Source organism: Drosophila nasuta, chromosome 2L, assembly GCF_023558535.2.
Source record: "Drosophila nasuta strain 15112-1781.00 chromosome 2L, ASM2355853v1, whole genome shotgun sequence".
Classification (NCBI taxonomy): domain Eukaryota; kingdom Metazoa; phylum Arthropoda; class Insecta; order Diptera; family Drosophilidae; genus Drosophila; species Drosophila nasuta.
In genome coordinates this window covers 15,620,434-15,636,931 of record NC_083455.1, presented here as the reverse complement: position 1 = coordinate 15,636,931, position 16,498 = coordinate 15,620,434, and the positions used below count along the sequence as shown (strand labels likewise).

The 16,498-nt window shown below is 36.5% G+C and overlaps 2 protein-coding genes across 3 annotated transcripts; one reads left to right on the top strand and one right to left on the bottom strand.

Annotated features, from left to right (window-relative positions):
* Positions 1-80: 80 nt before the first annotated feature.
* LOC132795183 (cytochrome c-1) lies at positions 81-3,494 on the bottom strand. Of its 2 annotated transcripts, none has more exons than XM_060805755.1 (2): positions 3,374-3,494; positions 81-517 (listed from the first exon to the last, which is right to left on the bottom strand). In XM_060805755.1, exon 2 carries the CDS (start codon positions 498-500, stop codon positions 186-188), a length of 315 nt encoding a protein of 104 aa, XP_060661738.1. In that variant the 5' UTR covers positions 501-517; positions 3,374-3,494; the 3' UTR covers positions 81-185. The 2 variants fall into 2 exon arrangements, with proteins under 2 accessions (XP_060661738.1, XP_060661729.1); XM_060805746.1 differs by having other exon boundaries at positions 3,008-3,473.
* LOC132795196 (uncharacterized) lies at positions 3,405-14,905 on the top strand. The gene is made up of 2 exons (XM_060805767.1): positions 3,405-3,545; positions 14,449-14,905. Exon 2 carries the CDS (start codon positions 14,545-14,547, stop codon positions 14,713-14,715), a length of 171 nt encoding a protein of 56 aa, XP_060661750.1. The 5' UTR covers positions 3,405-3,545; positions 14,449-14,544; the 3' UTR covers positions 14,716-14,905.
* The last annotated feature ends 1,593 nt before the right edge of the window (positions 14,906-16,498 follow it).

The window sequence follows — 16,498 nt, the reverse complement described above, 5'->3', positions numbered from 1 at the left end:
TTTTGGTTGCGTCCTCAAGCTCACTGCTACGTAACTGAATACAACGCTGTGCCCGCCTTACGATAATTTTAAAAATTAGATTCAAATAGTGTAGTTTTTATTTATTAATGGTTATTTATGTATATAAGAGTTTCACTTGAAGGTATTGCATCTTCTAATTTAATTATCTAAAATAGTATATTTGACTATTTGCCACGCTTTAGGAACGCTATCAAATCCGCCCGATCCTCAGCCTTTTTAAGACCAGGGAACACCATTTTGGTACCGGGAATATATTTTTTGGGATCCTTCAAGTATTCATCGAGTGTGGCGTCGGTCCAAGTGACAGCTCTCTTGATATTAGCATCCGTATATTTGTAGCCAGGAGCAGATCCGCATTTACGTCCGACAATTCCACCTAGGTTTGGCCCTTGCTTGTGATTACCACCAGATTCGTATGTGTGGCATTGAGCGCATTTCTGTACAAATATCTTTTTGCCATTGTCCGCATCGCCTCCCATGCTGGAATATGTTTTTCCTTGAATGAGAAAGAAATAAGAGGAGAGAGTGTGAGATGATGATACCAAGTCAATTTACAGTGTTTTTTCCCAATAGTTGTCTTTAAAACAAAAGGCTCGGCTCATTTGGCCTTCAGCACACGCCTCAAGGACATTGGTGACACGCGACTGCGAGTGTGAAAGGGATGGCCTATATGTGCGTGTGTGTGTCTGTGGGTGGTTGAATGGCGCTTTTAGCTCTCTTATGTCACGACATATCGTCGTGAGCCTGAGCCACGCAGTCTGCCAAGTTAATTGCCTAGTTCTGAGAGTGGGTGTGAATGTGGGTCGTCGTTGTTGTTGTTATTACGTGCGTGCCTAACCAAATGTGTAAAACGTGGCTAACTGCAGCAGTCAGTATTTCATGTAGTGTTTTTTTTGCTTACTCACATGCAAAAAATAGAAGCAGCTGTCATAACTACAATCGTACACAAATTTAATACATACAAATGTATGTACATATTTACATTTGTATGTGCGTATGCAATGTATTTATAGCGTATTCAATTTGTGTATTGTTCTATTCATAAGTCGCCAGCTCGTGCACAGACAATTTAATTGCTGCCAAATAAATGGCTGCGTAAGTGTAAATGTGTATGTGCATGTGCATGTGCGTCCACTTAAATTAAATTAAATATGTATCGATGATGACAAACATGATGACAAATGCTCGCTCACTCTCCTCTCTGCTGTGTTTGTTATTGTTGCTCTCTTTTTTATTTTCGGTTTTTGGCACTCTTTTCGTTGCAGTCAGCGATGAGTGCAAGTGACAGGGATGGCAATAGTACAGGAATTGGGTCAACCAAATGAAAATGGAATAAAAACGCAAAAAAACAACATGGCGCACAACGTCTAACGGTACTCAAACTAGTGGACTGCGGTCATATCGTAAAACGAAAAGCACAAACACACACACATGCATTCACACACATGTGCATAATTCAATTAGCAGCCCTGCAGCCCCTTGAGCATGTGCTTTGAACATTTCCTTTCAATTAAAACGCATTTGACGCATGCATCTTACTTTTGCGTTCGAGCACAAAACAGATGCCGCCAAACAAAGACAAACAACACAGGAAGCAAAACACACAATATGTAAACGAAGTTTGTATGTGTGTTTGCACAATCGACTCGCATCAGGTGTTTCTCCCCATTCTCGCCCTTTCTCGCTCTATTGTCGCTGTGTCCTGCTCCTCCTCCGGCTGCTGATGTGGTTGCTGACTGACCTAACCCAATTTGTGCTAACCATAAATCTTCCACAGACTGCTGGATGTTGTGGCTCCTCTTCTGACCGATGACCACTATAAATAAATGGCGCTTGGAATTGAATTACGCTTGAGCTAACATTTGTGGAACGTAATGGAGAGAAAGAAAGAAGAAAGTTCATCACAGAAGAGGAAGAAATTATTGTCTGCGAGATGCATTACACTGCGGCAAGTCCATAAAAGCCAAACAATACATGAATTCAGGTCGATTTGTCGTTATTTCGGTTTAATCAACTAGACAACAATAAGGGAAAAATAATAAAAAGGCAAAACAACTTTTGAAAAAGAAAACAACATTTGCAATGCTCACGTGGCGAGCACGGAGGTTTTTCTTTTTTGTTGCTGTTGCGCAATTTCGTTTTGGCTTTGATGTCGCCCAACCACTAGATGGGAGAGGAGTGAGTGGGGCAAAACCACCCACAGAATCACCCGCTGTTATGGACTATGTGATGTGCGATTGTATGTGTATGTCAGTGTGTGTGTTGAGTGTGGCTGCATAGAAAAACCCTACGTTTTTATTGTATATGTTTCAGTATGTTTATGATACCTGCTACTCATAGAGTAAAGAAGTATGCTAGTTTATGGCAATTGAAAATGCTTGTAGCAAAGTTTTCTTTAGTTTGCTTTTATCTGGTATATGAGAGTCGAGCATTCTTTGTCTGCAGCATTCTTTGCTTGTTCTATGTTGTTCCTGTGTGCTGCTTCTACTTTTGCTGCTACTGCTGCTTTGGTGCTGCCATTTTTCTAGAACGAGGTCGCTGACTGCCCTTCAACGTTGCCTGAGACGTCGTCCACGACGACGTCAAGTTACATAAGCAGCAGCAGAAGCAGAAGCAATAGCTAGCATCAGAGCGTCGTTAGTTGGCTTTGGCTTTTTATGCTACTTTTGCCAAATTTCCCCAACGCACACACACAATGTTGGGAAGAGAGCAAGCGTGCGCGTAAGCGAGATGGAGATATTGAGAGCGTGCTTGACATTTGCCATGCAGCAGTTGCAGTCGCAGCTCGTAGCAGCAGCGTGGGAAATGTGAATGAAAAATTGCTCAAAATGCTTATCAAATGATATGCATCAATTTTTTCTCGAGCAACTTCAACTACAGTTAAGTACTCACACACATATACACCCACATGCTTACATATGCATATTTACATTGCCCCTCCAAATGCGAGTGCAGCAACAAAAACGACAACAACAATTAGACTTACCTGCTTGTTGTGACGCTCTCTCTGCTGCTTGTTGCTCTGCTGCCTCCCACTATTATTCTGATGAGCGCCAAGCTGTGCTCTCGCTCTCACACTCGCTCTCTCCTCTCTCGTGCTTTGCTGCTGCTTTTGATTTTGTTATTGCTTTTACGTTGAGGCTGCTGCTGCTTTGCTTTGGAGCGTCGTTGCTGCGATGTGCGTTTTCATTCAGTCAGCTGAGCTCGCGGCGCAAGGTTCTCTGTTCGTTGTCGTTCGTTGTAAAGTTTCTCTATTGCTGCTGCTACTAATTTCGTTACGCGTTACGCGTCGTCGTGTGAATTAGGAAAAACAATACAAATTAATTGTATACTTTGTCAACGCAATATTTACCGAACGGAAAATTTGTTAGTTTAGCAGCAGTCACGAAAGTTGAAAGCTAGCTGCTCTACTTTATTCTTATCACACACACACACATTGACATCTGCTGTAATTGTAAAGAGCCTACTTTTTACTGCAAGTCAGCGTAGCGCCTACAAAGTCGCTGCCAACTTAACTTTTTGCGGTAAGTCACTGTACAAACCAGTGTTCGATAACGTAACGTAACGTAACACAACGCAAATTCATTAAGCTCGTCGAGTGTTGTGTAATGCGTTCTAAGCCTAGAGCTAGGCAAGCGTCATTTCATTGATGTCCTTGGGTTTGGCGCGTGTCCTTGAAATCCTACAACCGAAATGCTTGTCTTCTTTCCGTTTGTGTGTGTGTGTGTGTGTGTTTTGGGTGCTTCGTTTGTTTGTGTGTGTATGTGTGTGTGTGTGTGGGGAAGTGTGGCACGCATTTTACGTAATAAAAGCAAGTTTATATTTCGCCTTCCACTCGACCGTAAATCTGAGCTCGTTTTTCATTTGTTTTTATGACCCTATTTGAATTTTGCCCGCTTTTCCAGTCTTAATACTAATAAGAATCGCAGCACTACGAGCTGCTTTTTCAATTTCCAGTTAAACGTTAATGCTAATACTAGTATTATGTGTATATTTTCCGACACTGTGGCTTATGCGAGTGGAATTTTTATAGCAGTTTTTCCGAGCTGTTTGATTTATTAAGTTATTCATGGGAGCAGAGTGGGTTATGGGTTTTGTGGCATTGAAAGAAATTATGCAGTATATTAGTTACGCAAAGAATTAAAATATCTCCCTGCAATTAAACTTTTTTACGTCTTTTAGTATTTGAACTTAGGTTTATTTAAATAAGTTCTTATTATTATTCGTTTTTATATTTGTTAACCAAAATTTAATAATCAGCTTCAATATAAGTGTCGATTCGAGAATATAAAGAAAATCTTTATTCCCAAACACTCGGTAAGAGCCTTTTAAAATCTATAATTATAATCACAGTTTACATAAAATATGATGAAAATTCTCTTAATTTAAATTCCGCTTCAGTAGGCAGGGATTATTCGGTATTTTCTTTGAATGTTAAGGATGTTATTGATGATATCTCTGAAACAAAAAGTATAATATAGATAATAATATAGATAAATCAACTTTAACAATTCACATTTGTCTTTCAAGCCATTGTGAATCTTCCTTTATGATAAATATCTACAATTATAAGCGCTTGTAGACATTCGCAAGAATTTTAATGTACATATGTACAATCACGATTCACACAAGACTTGCTAAAAGTATCTTAATTTAATCTCACATTATCTCTCTCTCCGGGGGATCTCACGTAAAATGTCCTTTCACTTTGCTTTCCCGGCTAAAAGGCATTATTTTCATTGTGCTCGTTATGTACTCCATTGGCTCCATTGTTTTTGTTATGAATGTGCTGCGTATATCTGAGTGTGTGTGTGTGTATGTGTTATGCACTTATGTATATGTGTTATGTGGGCCAATGAGCATTATCGCAGCCCCAAAGCAGCCATCAATTTGAGACACAAACAGTTGCGGTGAATGTGAGTGAGTGTGGTTATCATTTAGTTATTAATTTGTTTTATGTGCCACAGCACTAAAAGTGCATAATTATTATTAATTAAGTGTGCCAGCAGAGCACTCACAATCGCACTCTGGCACTCATAAAGACTACTTGTGTGTTGAGCTATTCACTCTCATCTCAACACAACACATCAGTCACATTGTATTCAATTTATTGGCATTTAGCATTTAATTGAACGTTATTTGCAAGCTCAAGTCAAAGTACATAAATATACATTTATATATCGAGAGACCGAGAGAGAGAGAGATAGAGGGAGAGAGAGATTGCAATATCCCGTTTTATATATGCTTAGCCAGCTGTTCCTGAATTTGGGTCAACTTCAATTCTGACCACATTGCCCAATCTTTCATGTGCTGCGTACTTTTTGTTCTTGTTGTTGTTGCTTTGGTTGTTTTTTTTTATCATATCGTTAAATGCACTTGGCTCCACGAAACAAAAGCATAACTATGCTCGAAATATGTGCACATCAGAGTGCCCGATATAATCATATATACATATGTACATATATACACTCGCATGCTTATCGTTGTGTTATCGCCTTTGGTTACATTTACAGCCAAATGGGGACCCGAGGAAATCAATATTTGTGTCCCAAATAGGGTCCAATAAAACAGCCCACCAACTAGAGAATGGAGAGTGAGAGTGAAACCCAAAAGAGCTGATTATATCGCTACGCTTCTTGACTGAACTGGGGGCGGGGCCGAAGGGGGGCGTGCAAGCACTTGGCCGATAAGACTTTGTTGCTTCACTTCTCAAAACAAACGTTTCTTATTGTTATTGTTATTTTCGTTTAGGATGCAATAGGGAATGTCATGCATAACATTGCTTTGCATTATCAAGACACATAAAATAAACTTAAAAGTGGTATTTAAGAAAAAAAATCGTATATTTTGAATATTTACTAAGAAATTTATTTATTTTTGAAAAGATTTGTAATTTGTATTTTATAGTTTAGCTAGATAACTTTTACAGTAAGATATTTATATAGTTTTGCATTATCAAGAAACATAAAAAAAACTTAAAATCTTCTATAGAAAATTTCGTTTAGGTAAATAAAATTGTCAAAGAAATTTATTTATTTTTCATAAGATTTGTAATTTTTATTTTATAGCTTAGCTAGGCGGAGTACACAGTAAAATGTTTATGTAGCTTTGCTTTGTCAAAAAACATAAGATTAACTGAAAATTTTCTTTAGGGAAATTGTGTATTTTGAATATTTACGAAGAAATTTATTTACTTTTAAAAAGATTTTTAAGTTGGATTTAATAGCGGAGTTTACAGTCAAATATTTATAAAGTTTTAAAAAGCCGAAAAAGCCAGCTAATGTCAACTAATTTGAAGATTTCTCTATATGAGAAAGAGCTATAAAAGTAAATTAATGCTGATTAAACTCAGAAGGCAGTAAAATCATTTTCTTTTGCCTTACTTTGCATTTAATTTGAGACTGAAGCAACTTGTTGTTTAATAGTTATTTTATCGATTTTTTTTTCGAATTTTGTGGTCATGTATTGCATCTTACTTTGATCTATGTATAGAGAAACATTCAGTTGTTTTCAAATTAAATTTTCTTATTCAAATTCTCTGGGAACAAACAAAGACTTATTAACTAATTTGCGAGCTGGTAACAAATGTTGTGCCTGGCTATTGACTGATTGCGATTAGCTTAAAATTAATGAAGGCCGCTTAAAGCTGACAAGTTGAACCCCGACCCGACTGCAAAAATCCTTTTGGAGGCCCCCGCATAAATGAGATTCGCACGAGCAGAAGTAAAAGAAGAAGCAGCAGAAGCTGTTTTCCCTTAAAATAAAAGATGAAGATGGAGTGAAGACGCATAAATTTTCGGTTTGTGTGTGCAAAATTTACAGATTAAGCTAAAGCAACAAACAGTTGAGTGGGGGAGGAGGGAGGAGAGCTGGAAAAATGAATTGCCTTTTGTTTACAATTGCCACCCGGCGATGGCAAAACAATGGAAATAATGAATAAATGCGAGAGATGCGAAGTGAAATGCTGATGGAATTCGCTCAGTTTGCAATTAAAATTGTGATGGGAGCGTCCTTTTCTGCTGGCGTGACATAAGCGATAATCATATATCATTTATCGCTAATCGTTAATCGATAACGATTCGCGTCGCAATTGGAGTCGGCACAAAGGTCAAAAGCTGACTGAAAAAAGGGCCACAAAAAGTGAGCTGAGAGTTGATCAAATATGCAAATGGTCTCGGGTCAACGATGGAGGTGTGGCTCAGGTGTGTGGTCTCTGGCCACAACAACAACAACAACAGCAACAACAACACAAACTGACAGTCATCTCTGTTTACCTGCCCCGCTCTCTTCGCTCTCTCTCTCTCCGATAGAAAGCACTTGAGCTCTGACAACTTGACAGCTTGAGCTGTTTTGGCTTTTCTTCTTTTTCCCGCTTTGATTTCAATTTCAAATTTTATTTGTTTTTGTGTTAATTAATTTAAGGCACGTTTGTTTTCGTCGCCGTTTAACGAGCTCCAAATGATGCTAAAAATTGTTTACAAAATGCCTTCTCAATGGAGGCCATTAGTTCCAGTTCCAGCTACAGCTACAGCTTTAGCTCTCTTCTTATCAACGAACCAAAGTCGAATACATTTCCCATCATTATGTAATCATCTTGACCCCTGCCACGTCTAACGAGTGACCACCAAATGATTGGGGGTCTTTTTTTTCTTTTCTTATTTTTATACCGCTAATGAGGCGCGAGACCGTCGCAATTTCTTGTGGCCAACTTTGAACTTCAGGTTTTCAGCGTGTTTTCTATTTCTTCATTTATTATTGGTTTTTCCTTTATTTTCTGTGCGTTTTTTTTTGTTTATTATTGTTGCTGCTTTGGCTCATTCGTTCATTTTATGCGCAATAATGATTAAATATTTGCATTTTGTAGTTTTCACGCGGCGTATGCGTAATATTTACAAAGCAGGAAATGAACAACGTCGACCAAAGTAATGGCTCTGCCCTGTTGTGGTCTGTCTGTCTATATCTGAATGTGTTTGTTGGGCTGGGTTCTACCTAACGATTCGAATAAATATACACAATGGGTCAGCAGACTTTTTCTCCTCTTCTCTTCTCTTCTCTAAATACTACATAGTATTTAAGGGGTAAACAAATTATTATTGAAATTGAAATACAAGTAAAATATTTCTGTTTGCCTGTGGCTGCTTTTGTTTGGTTCATAAATGTGTCTTGAATGTGTTGAGGATGCTATTCCGGCTATTAAAATGCGATGCGATGCGAATATAGTTGATTTCATTCCAAATATTTTCATCTGTGATTAATGTGTTTGTTTCTTATTATTTCTTTTTGTAAACCTGTAAAATCTCTTTATTTGTAAACAATCTTTTATCTCTGCCATTAAGAAATATATAACACAGTTTTTACTTGTGGCTTGCGGTTATTTGCACAGTTATCTAAATTTTTCAAATGCAAAGTATTTAAATTGTTTTTATTGCTGAAATTTATCGAATTTTCTTAAATATGTTGATTATTTGTGCTTCAGTATTTTCCGGTATAATGAATATTTAATTGAATTTTAAAAGCAAAGTTTTCCATTTGTTTTAAGTGCTGCATATAATTTAATTATCTGTAAAATGCAGTTTGTAAAAGGTTGCACTCAGTTTTCGTCCAAATTAAATTAAATTTCTGAGCAATACTAAAATATTTAAATAGAGTTTTAATAAAATCTTTCAACATGAATCTTGCAAATAAAGTAGAGAAACATGTTGCTAAATATATATTTTTTAATATCTAACTTCTTTTTGGACAAATTTGTTTATTACGCGATTTTTGGTACATACAATAAAAACTAGAGTTTTATTCGTAAGTTTTAATTCCTAAAAATTTAGTTGCGATCAAATAAAATTTTTAGAACTTATTTAAAAAAAAATGTTTGTATAGCAAAAATCTCCTAGAACAATCAGTTCTTAGTTGCTGACAATCTGGTATATTTTGCACACTATGGTATATTTTGAATGAAATACGGTATTAATATACTAATTTTAGCCTTTGGCAACTTTCACTACTTTTAGTATTCAATATACTAATTTAAGCATTTGATAAACTTTAGTATTTTTGCGGTATATTAATGTAGTATATTTTAAGAATAATAATAATAATACCGTACTGTTTTGCTTTCATTGAAAATAAGTATTTTACAGTCCAGCACACTCGACTGTAGCTTTCTTACTTGTTTTTCAATATTTCACTTCATTTTTAACAAATTTCTTTATTCCGCTTAAATTACTTTTAGCAGTCACAGCACCTGGCAAGTTAAGAATAATTTCTAGTTAATCTGAAATTTCTTGCCAATTTTGCGAGGTATTTAGACTTGGCTTTAATGCGCATACTTTGCTGACTGCGTTTTCAGCATGTTGTAAGCAAACTACATTGTAGTTGGTAGTTGGTAGACGAATGCATTGTCTGTATTCTGACTGTCGCGACAGTTTGTCGTTGTGTAGTTTGTGCTTGTCGACTGCTCATTATGTTGTTGTTGTGTATGTTTGTATTTCTCAGGCTGGCGGTGTTCTTTTTGTTTGCTCTATCTATCTGAAAGATAGCTGCAGCTATGTACATAGCATTTTTCGGTTAATTTACATGACAACACGTTTCGAAAGTCAGTCAGTCAACAGCAACAACAGCAACATAAAAGAGAACAGAGAGAGAGAGAGAGAGAGAGAGAGAGAGAGAGAGAGAGAGAGAGAGAAAAAGACAACAAGATACAGCTACACGGGTATTGTAAGTAACTTGCAGATACATTCGTTCGTTTGTAGCTGCAAAGTTAACTAGACTGTTACAACTGTTGCTGTGGGAGGCAGGGAAAAAGGGGAGGGGCTGCCCCTTTAGGGCACTTGCCGCCTTGCGGTTTTCTTGTTTTTTTGCTGCCCTGCGCTGCTTCAATGCAATTCTGGGCCAAAACAATGCGGCGCATCTGTCGGATACATTTTAGTATCTCTATTTAGTTTCATGTAGTTTGCTGTTTGCAGCTGTTGTGTGACTTTTCGCAGACGTCGCTTTTTACAGTTGCAACAACAATGGAAGCAGCTAACAACAATAACAACAAAAGCAACAACAACAGCAACTCATATTGAAATTAGCATTGCTTTGAATATTAATGCGGGCTTTTCCCGCCCAAGCGCATCTCGCAAAGCTACTTAAAGTTTGAAAATGTATCTTTTTTTTTAAAGTCTCGTGCAGCGTATGATTATCGTTGTAAGCTGTAAGTAAGCTGAACGTCGTTGTACATATTTATGAGCTGTCAATTCAAGTTGAACTGGAAACTGGTCGCAAACACTTCTGTGATGTCATTCTGCTGAGCTCATGGCGCGCCCAAACAACAACAGACGCTGATCACGCCAAGATTCGCTTGAGCGGCTGACTTGGAAAAGCTTTTGTCAAGGCATTCAAGTTCAGCTGATTTGGTAGATATTGCGTGCGCCGCAATTAGATGTTTGTTGCAGCCATGGTCATCGAAATATAGGGCATAGATTTTGTTTTGTAATCTGTCGTTTAGCTGCAAACACTTTTGTCGGATATTAATTAATTAAATGTGCGGTGACGCAAAAACAACATTCTAAAAAAGCTCTTTGTGTAACTGTGAACATTGTCTGGAAATTTCGCAGTTCTAGCTTTTATAGTCTGCCAGTTCTGAGTGTTTATATCTATGGACAGACGGGCAGACAGATTTGGATAAGTCTTTTTGACTGTAAAGTTGGCTGTAAAAATAGATAGATATACACAGTGGGTGTATAGTTAATGACTTTTTCTAATATTTATTAAATAAACACTTTAATTTTGTAGCTGTTTTATATATTTAGTTAGTCCAGTAAGCGTTATATAAAATTAAACACAGCTTTGTTATATTTACGTATGTGTGTCAAGCAGCTGTTGTCTGTGTCACGATCAGTTACAGGCACAACGACTGTAGCAGTCAGCTTTTGACAAGTGATATGGAAGCCCCATCAAGACGGATGTCAACAAAGTGTAAGAAAGAGAGAGGGAGAGAGTGAATGAGTTTGGTTATGTCTGACTGTCTGTCAGAGACGCGCTCAGCTGGCACGCTTTTGATAAGAGCAGCGCGTTTGAAATGCAATTGGAACAGATAGAGAGAGAGAGGCATATACAAGCATAAATACATAGACAACACATATATTCAATATACAGCTGGTTTGCCCTCAACAGCATATCAACTCGTTGGCACTCAAACAAACTCTCTAGCACCTTCTCTTTCGCACTCGCAGGGGGCAATTGAATGTGTCGCACGTCGCATGGCAATTGCAGAGGCTGCTGGTGAAATGAAATGCGAATGAAAAGCGCAAATTGATAATTGAGTTTGGCACAGGCTCAAACTGCATATTGCTTGCCTGCCAACTGGGTCAATGTGAGAGCATGTGACAACAACAACAACAACGACTGTTGTCAGCGGGCATCACAAAGGTTACGTATACGCCTAGTATATATTAGACATCCAATCATGGACTAGAAAATATGGTTGTCTGTGTGGCGCCATGCTAAGTGTTAAGTATCTCGCATCTCCGTTTCCAATTCCAATTCCAATCCAAGTGACGAGGCGAGCGGTCTTCTTTTTAATTTAACGGTAATAAAAACATCACGTATACGCCCCGCTGCTAACGGCAATGCAATAAAACAAATGCTCTGCGCCCCCGCCCCCGCCTGCCTAGCTGGAGAAAAAGTCTAATCATTTGTTGTTGTGTTCGCCACAGCAGCAGCACCGACAAAAGTGTCAACCGATGCCAGAAGATGCCAGACCCGACAGTTACGAGCACAGCAGCTGAGCGGGAGAGAGGAAGAGGGAGAGAGGGAGTAGAAGGGAGCGATGAAGAATGGGGGCCAACCAAGACGGAGCGTGGGTAGCGTGGGCAGCAGCAGCAGCTGCATAGCTCGCATCAAAAGATTAAAGCGCAACACGAAACCAACGAAATTCCCATTTTCCCTCTGCCATTTCCATTTTCCGAATATCTAATGCCAAGCGCAGAAAACGAATGAAGAAATTACTGCAGCGCAGCAGCCAACAAATATTTCAAGTGAATTCAAATGAATTGTATTAAGTTTCTGACACCAATACGACTTTTCAATACTCTCTCTTAACAATGACATCACTTTATCAAACTCTTTCAATGGATCTGGAAATTTCCAACACTATTAGTCAGTTGATGAGCTTGTATTACCTTTCTTTTTAAATTATGCGAATGTGTAAAGTATCTTGTTGTTTGTTTAGGGTATTGAAAATGCGCAGGCGTTGACACCGTTATATCCATATGATCTCTTGAACAGAGTTGTAGTAAGATGAACAACATCAAATAGCTGTCTTGGCCAGGCGAAGTAAAAATACTCTTTGAGTTTCTATAATTCAATTTTGAGATACTTTATTATAGAGAAAATTAACGTTAATCAAGATACCTTAAAAATAGGAATTCTATTATTTACCAGATTGACATTTTAATCTAAAAAAAATGTAAATTTTAGAAATTGTGATATTTAATAATTACATTTTCTATATTCTATATTTGAAATTTGTAATATATTTTTTATTCATTTTTGTTTTATTGAAATATTCACTTTATATTAATACAATATACATACATTATATTCAAAAATGTTAAAAAAACTTATATTTATTCTTAAAAGATTTCATTTAGATTTGTTGAACAAAAATTGGTTAATTAGTAAGTTATCGATAGTTGAATTTCTTTTATTCTTTTTACTGTATGAGTGTTAACTATGTTATAACCGTTGTGATATTTTCTGTATCTTTTATTATTTTACAAATGTAAAATACATATTTTATGTTATTTTTAAGAATCAATCTAAACTTGTGGAAAATGTATTTAGTGAGTTAGTCAAAAGTTGAATTTATTCTATGCTTTTAATTATTTTATTATTATTCTTTATTCAAATACCAAAGAGGTATTTACTATACATATTCAATTAATTTACAAGTTAACTTTTATCTAAATTTTGAAAAACTTATATTTATTCTTTCCTTAAAAATTAAATTTAAACAAGATAAAAAAAAACGTTAAATAGCTTCAATGGCTTCTATAGCTTATATCTATTAAATAGCTTCTAAAAAATGTTTAAACATTTTGAAATGGTTTGAATAATATATATTTTTATTATTCTCTTAAGATTCAATTTAAACGTGATGAACAGAATAGGTAATTTATTTAGTTATCTATCGATTATGAATATAGATTTAGTCAACGGTTGAATTTATTCTATTTTTTGAATTGTTTTCTGCTTCGGAATAACCAAGAGATACTTTTCTGTATCTCTAATAATAATAATTTCTTATGTCTCTCTGCAAAAGAATTCTCCAATATGTGTGCAAACTCAATGGATTTCAGTGTATGTATTATATAAAAAAATTTTGTTTTGTTTTTGTCGTCTTTTCGTTTTGTTGACTAGCAGCGAAAATACATAAATAAAATGTTGTCGCGTGGTATACAAATTCAGCTGTTGCATTTCTTGTTTGTTTGTTGTTGTTGTTGGTGTTGTCATCGTCATCATTGTTGTTGTTGTTGCAGTATGACACATATATGTAGACTGTTGCTGTTGTTGTCAGTTTTGTAGACAACAAAAAAGAAAAAAGCGCTGAGATTGTAAAACAGAAATGAGAATTGAAATTAATTTGCTGCTGCTGTGTGCGAGGCGACAGAAAGGCGTGGGCAAGGCAAAAGAGACACGAAAGGGACACAGTTCAGAAGAGGGAAGAGGGGGAGATATATAGAGAGAGTGAGAGAGGGAGGGGGGAGTGTTGAGTTTGTCGATTGCATTGCATAATTGCAAATGACGTAGAACGTTGTTGAACAGGATTTCATTTAATTAAGCACATATTTGTATCTGCAAGATACACAAACAACACACATATGTAGATACATATTCGTTGTAAATGGGTAGCTATGTGTGTATATGTGAAAGTGTGTGTGTGTGTGTATGTATCTGCGTCTATGTAACGAACCGTTAAGTTTGTCATTGAAGCGGTTTTTTCTGGCTTGCTTTTTCGGATGGGCCACTGAAAAACTGGAGCAACTTTTTGAACGGAGGAAGAGAAGAGAGGGGGGTCGAGAAACGTACAAGGTCGTTGTCAGTTAGATGGTATTTGACTCGTGACAGGGGTGAGTGTAAAAGGGGGCGTGGTGTGTGAGTGTGTGTCTGTTGGAGGCGTAGCCAATAAAGCATTAACAAAGTTTTTCGTATACGCTGTCAGCAGTTTGTTCTATCTGCCCGTTCAAATGTCACGCTCCATAAAGTTCCCCACTCTCTCTCCCTCCCCTCTCTGTCTCTTCCCCCTCTCTATAGCTTCTTGTACAAGCACTCAACTTGGCCATCGAGTGGCTTTTGTGCTGAAGCAGCGTTTGATAGCCACTTGACAAAAGCTAATCCTCATCTCTCATCTCACTCATTTGCTCTTTCTCTTTCTCTTTCTTGCAGCTTGTGCGTTTGCTTTTCACACTCTTGTGCCCCCCGTTGCCCACGCCCCGTTGGAGGCGTGCGCCCAGAACAGCCGTCAAGACGACTTACTCGATCATGAAGATGAGCTCGCCAAGGATCATGCAGCAGAAGCGGAGCAGTAAATCATCGAATTCGTCACGTGTCTCGATGACCACGTCGACGGCCGATGAGAATCTCATCGAATCGAAGCTCTTCAGCTGGATGCGACTCTTTCGCTTCGCCTCGCTGCTCTGTCGCGCCGAGTAGAGAGGAAAGAGCAGAAGAGCGAATAACTAAATCGAATGTTCTCTCTCCCCGATATGCTCTTCTCTAGTTGCTAAGAGACAAAACCCCACAAAGCTATCTCTCCTATCTCTCTATCCTAAAACAAATAGAATAATGGAAAATGCATTCAACAAACAAAAGATACACACAAAAAAAAAAAAAAAAACTAAAAGATACTCGTGCTAGTTGCCGCTTTCGATTCAAGTTTTCCTATTATATGATAAACAAATATGAAAAAGATTAACAAAGAAACTTTAATTAAATAAAATATAAATTACAAAAGAAACAACACTTTATAGATTCTGCAATGTAGAGCGTAAGAAAAATGTCGGGTATATTTCCATTATCGAATTAATCAGTTTTTGGATTTGTGTTCCGTTATACGTACATATATTTTTTGAATTTTTCACAATTAAGTCAATTTTTAGTGTAAATTTCGCACTCTGCGAAATTTGTCGCGCCTTTCGTACCTTTTGTATTGTAATAAGAGAAAACAAAAAGAGAAAAATATTGTAACAACATACATATGATATGATATGATGATATATGGCCGTTTATTGCGTTGTTTCTTCGGGATTTAGTGCTTAAGTTTACAACAAAAACAAAAAACCAAAAACATTAAACAATACCAACAACAAAACACAACAACAAGAACAACAACAACAACAAACCGTAACAACAAAACAAAATATATTTTTGTAACTTACAAAACTGTTTTTGAGTGTCACAGAAAAAAAAATGGAAGTGCAACAGAAATGTTTGAAATTTAACTAAAATGCTAGAAAGCTACCATGCAATACTAACAATAAAAATATAATAATATTAATGCAAATAACAAATAAATATATATGAAATATGTATACAAGTAGAGCAATATATTTACAGATTCGAAACTCAAAGTCGAGCAAAATGCGCTTACCACAAAACTTCACAAACAAAAAAACACACACACACACTTACACACACAAATGTAACTGACTAATTTTTGTCCCCTTAGTAAGTGTAAATTGCATTTAATCCAAAGATGTTGCCAATCAAGAGAATAGAATTACAGAATTAGCGCAAAATAAACAACAATATGAAATATCACACAACAAAACAAAAACCTGGCATATTGTTTTTAACAGATTTAAAAGTATTTTAATTCCACACAACCTCAATGAAGCAATTAACAGCAACATGACAACAACAACAACAACAAGAGCAACAAAATATCATACAATTTCGAAACTAATTTTTAATTATTAATTAGCTAGTAAGCAATGTAACAAACAAAACAACAGCAACCACTGGCAAACAAAAAAAACCGAACGAAAAACAATGCAAATATAAAACAAAACAAAACATTAGTAAAATGTTGACAAAAAGAAATATAATGCAATAAATCGATATCGATAAATAAATAAAGTCTTTAAGCATGTTGTGTGTTCAATGCAAATAAAATTCAAATTGCGTTTGTCTCTTTTTTTGTGGAATCTTTAAATTTCAGTGAGATTCAAACTTAACGTATATCGTAATACGCGCACTCAACTGTAGATGGCGCATTAAGCTCTTGGGATGTGCTAGCTGACAGAAGCTGCTTGGCATAAAGACGCACAGACATAATTGCAGTGAGCTTTCAACAGTGTCTGTTATATTTAACATTAACTCAGGTGGTGATGTTAGCAGTTGTACGCAATCAAAATATTTTTGAACTAAATGCGAAAGTAATGTTTTTCTCGCTATTGCAATATGCTTTAAATTGTGGTAAAAAATATACAAAATA

Bases quoted from the DNA above. Each gene is read 5' to 3' on its own strand.
- LOC132795183 (XM_060805755.1), bottom strand. From the start codon at position 500: ATGGGAGGCGATGCGGACAATGGCAAAAAGATATTTGTACAGAAATGC.
- LOC132795196 (XM_060805767.1), top strand. From the start codon at position 14,545: ATGAAGATGAGCTCGCCAAGGATCATGCAGCAGAAGCGGAGCAGTAAA.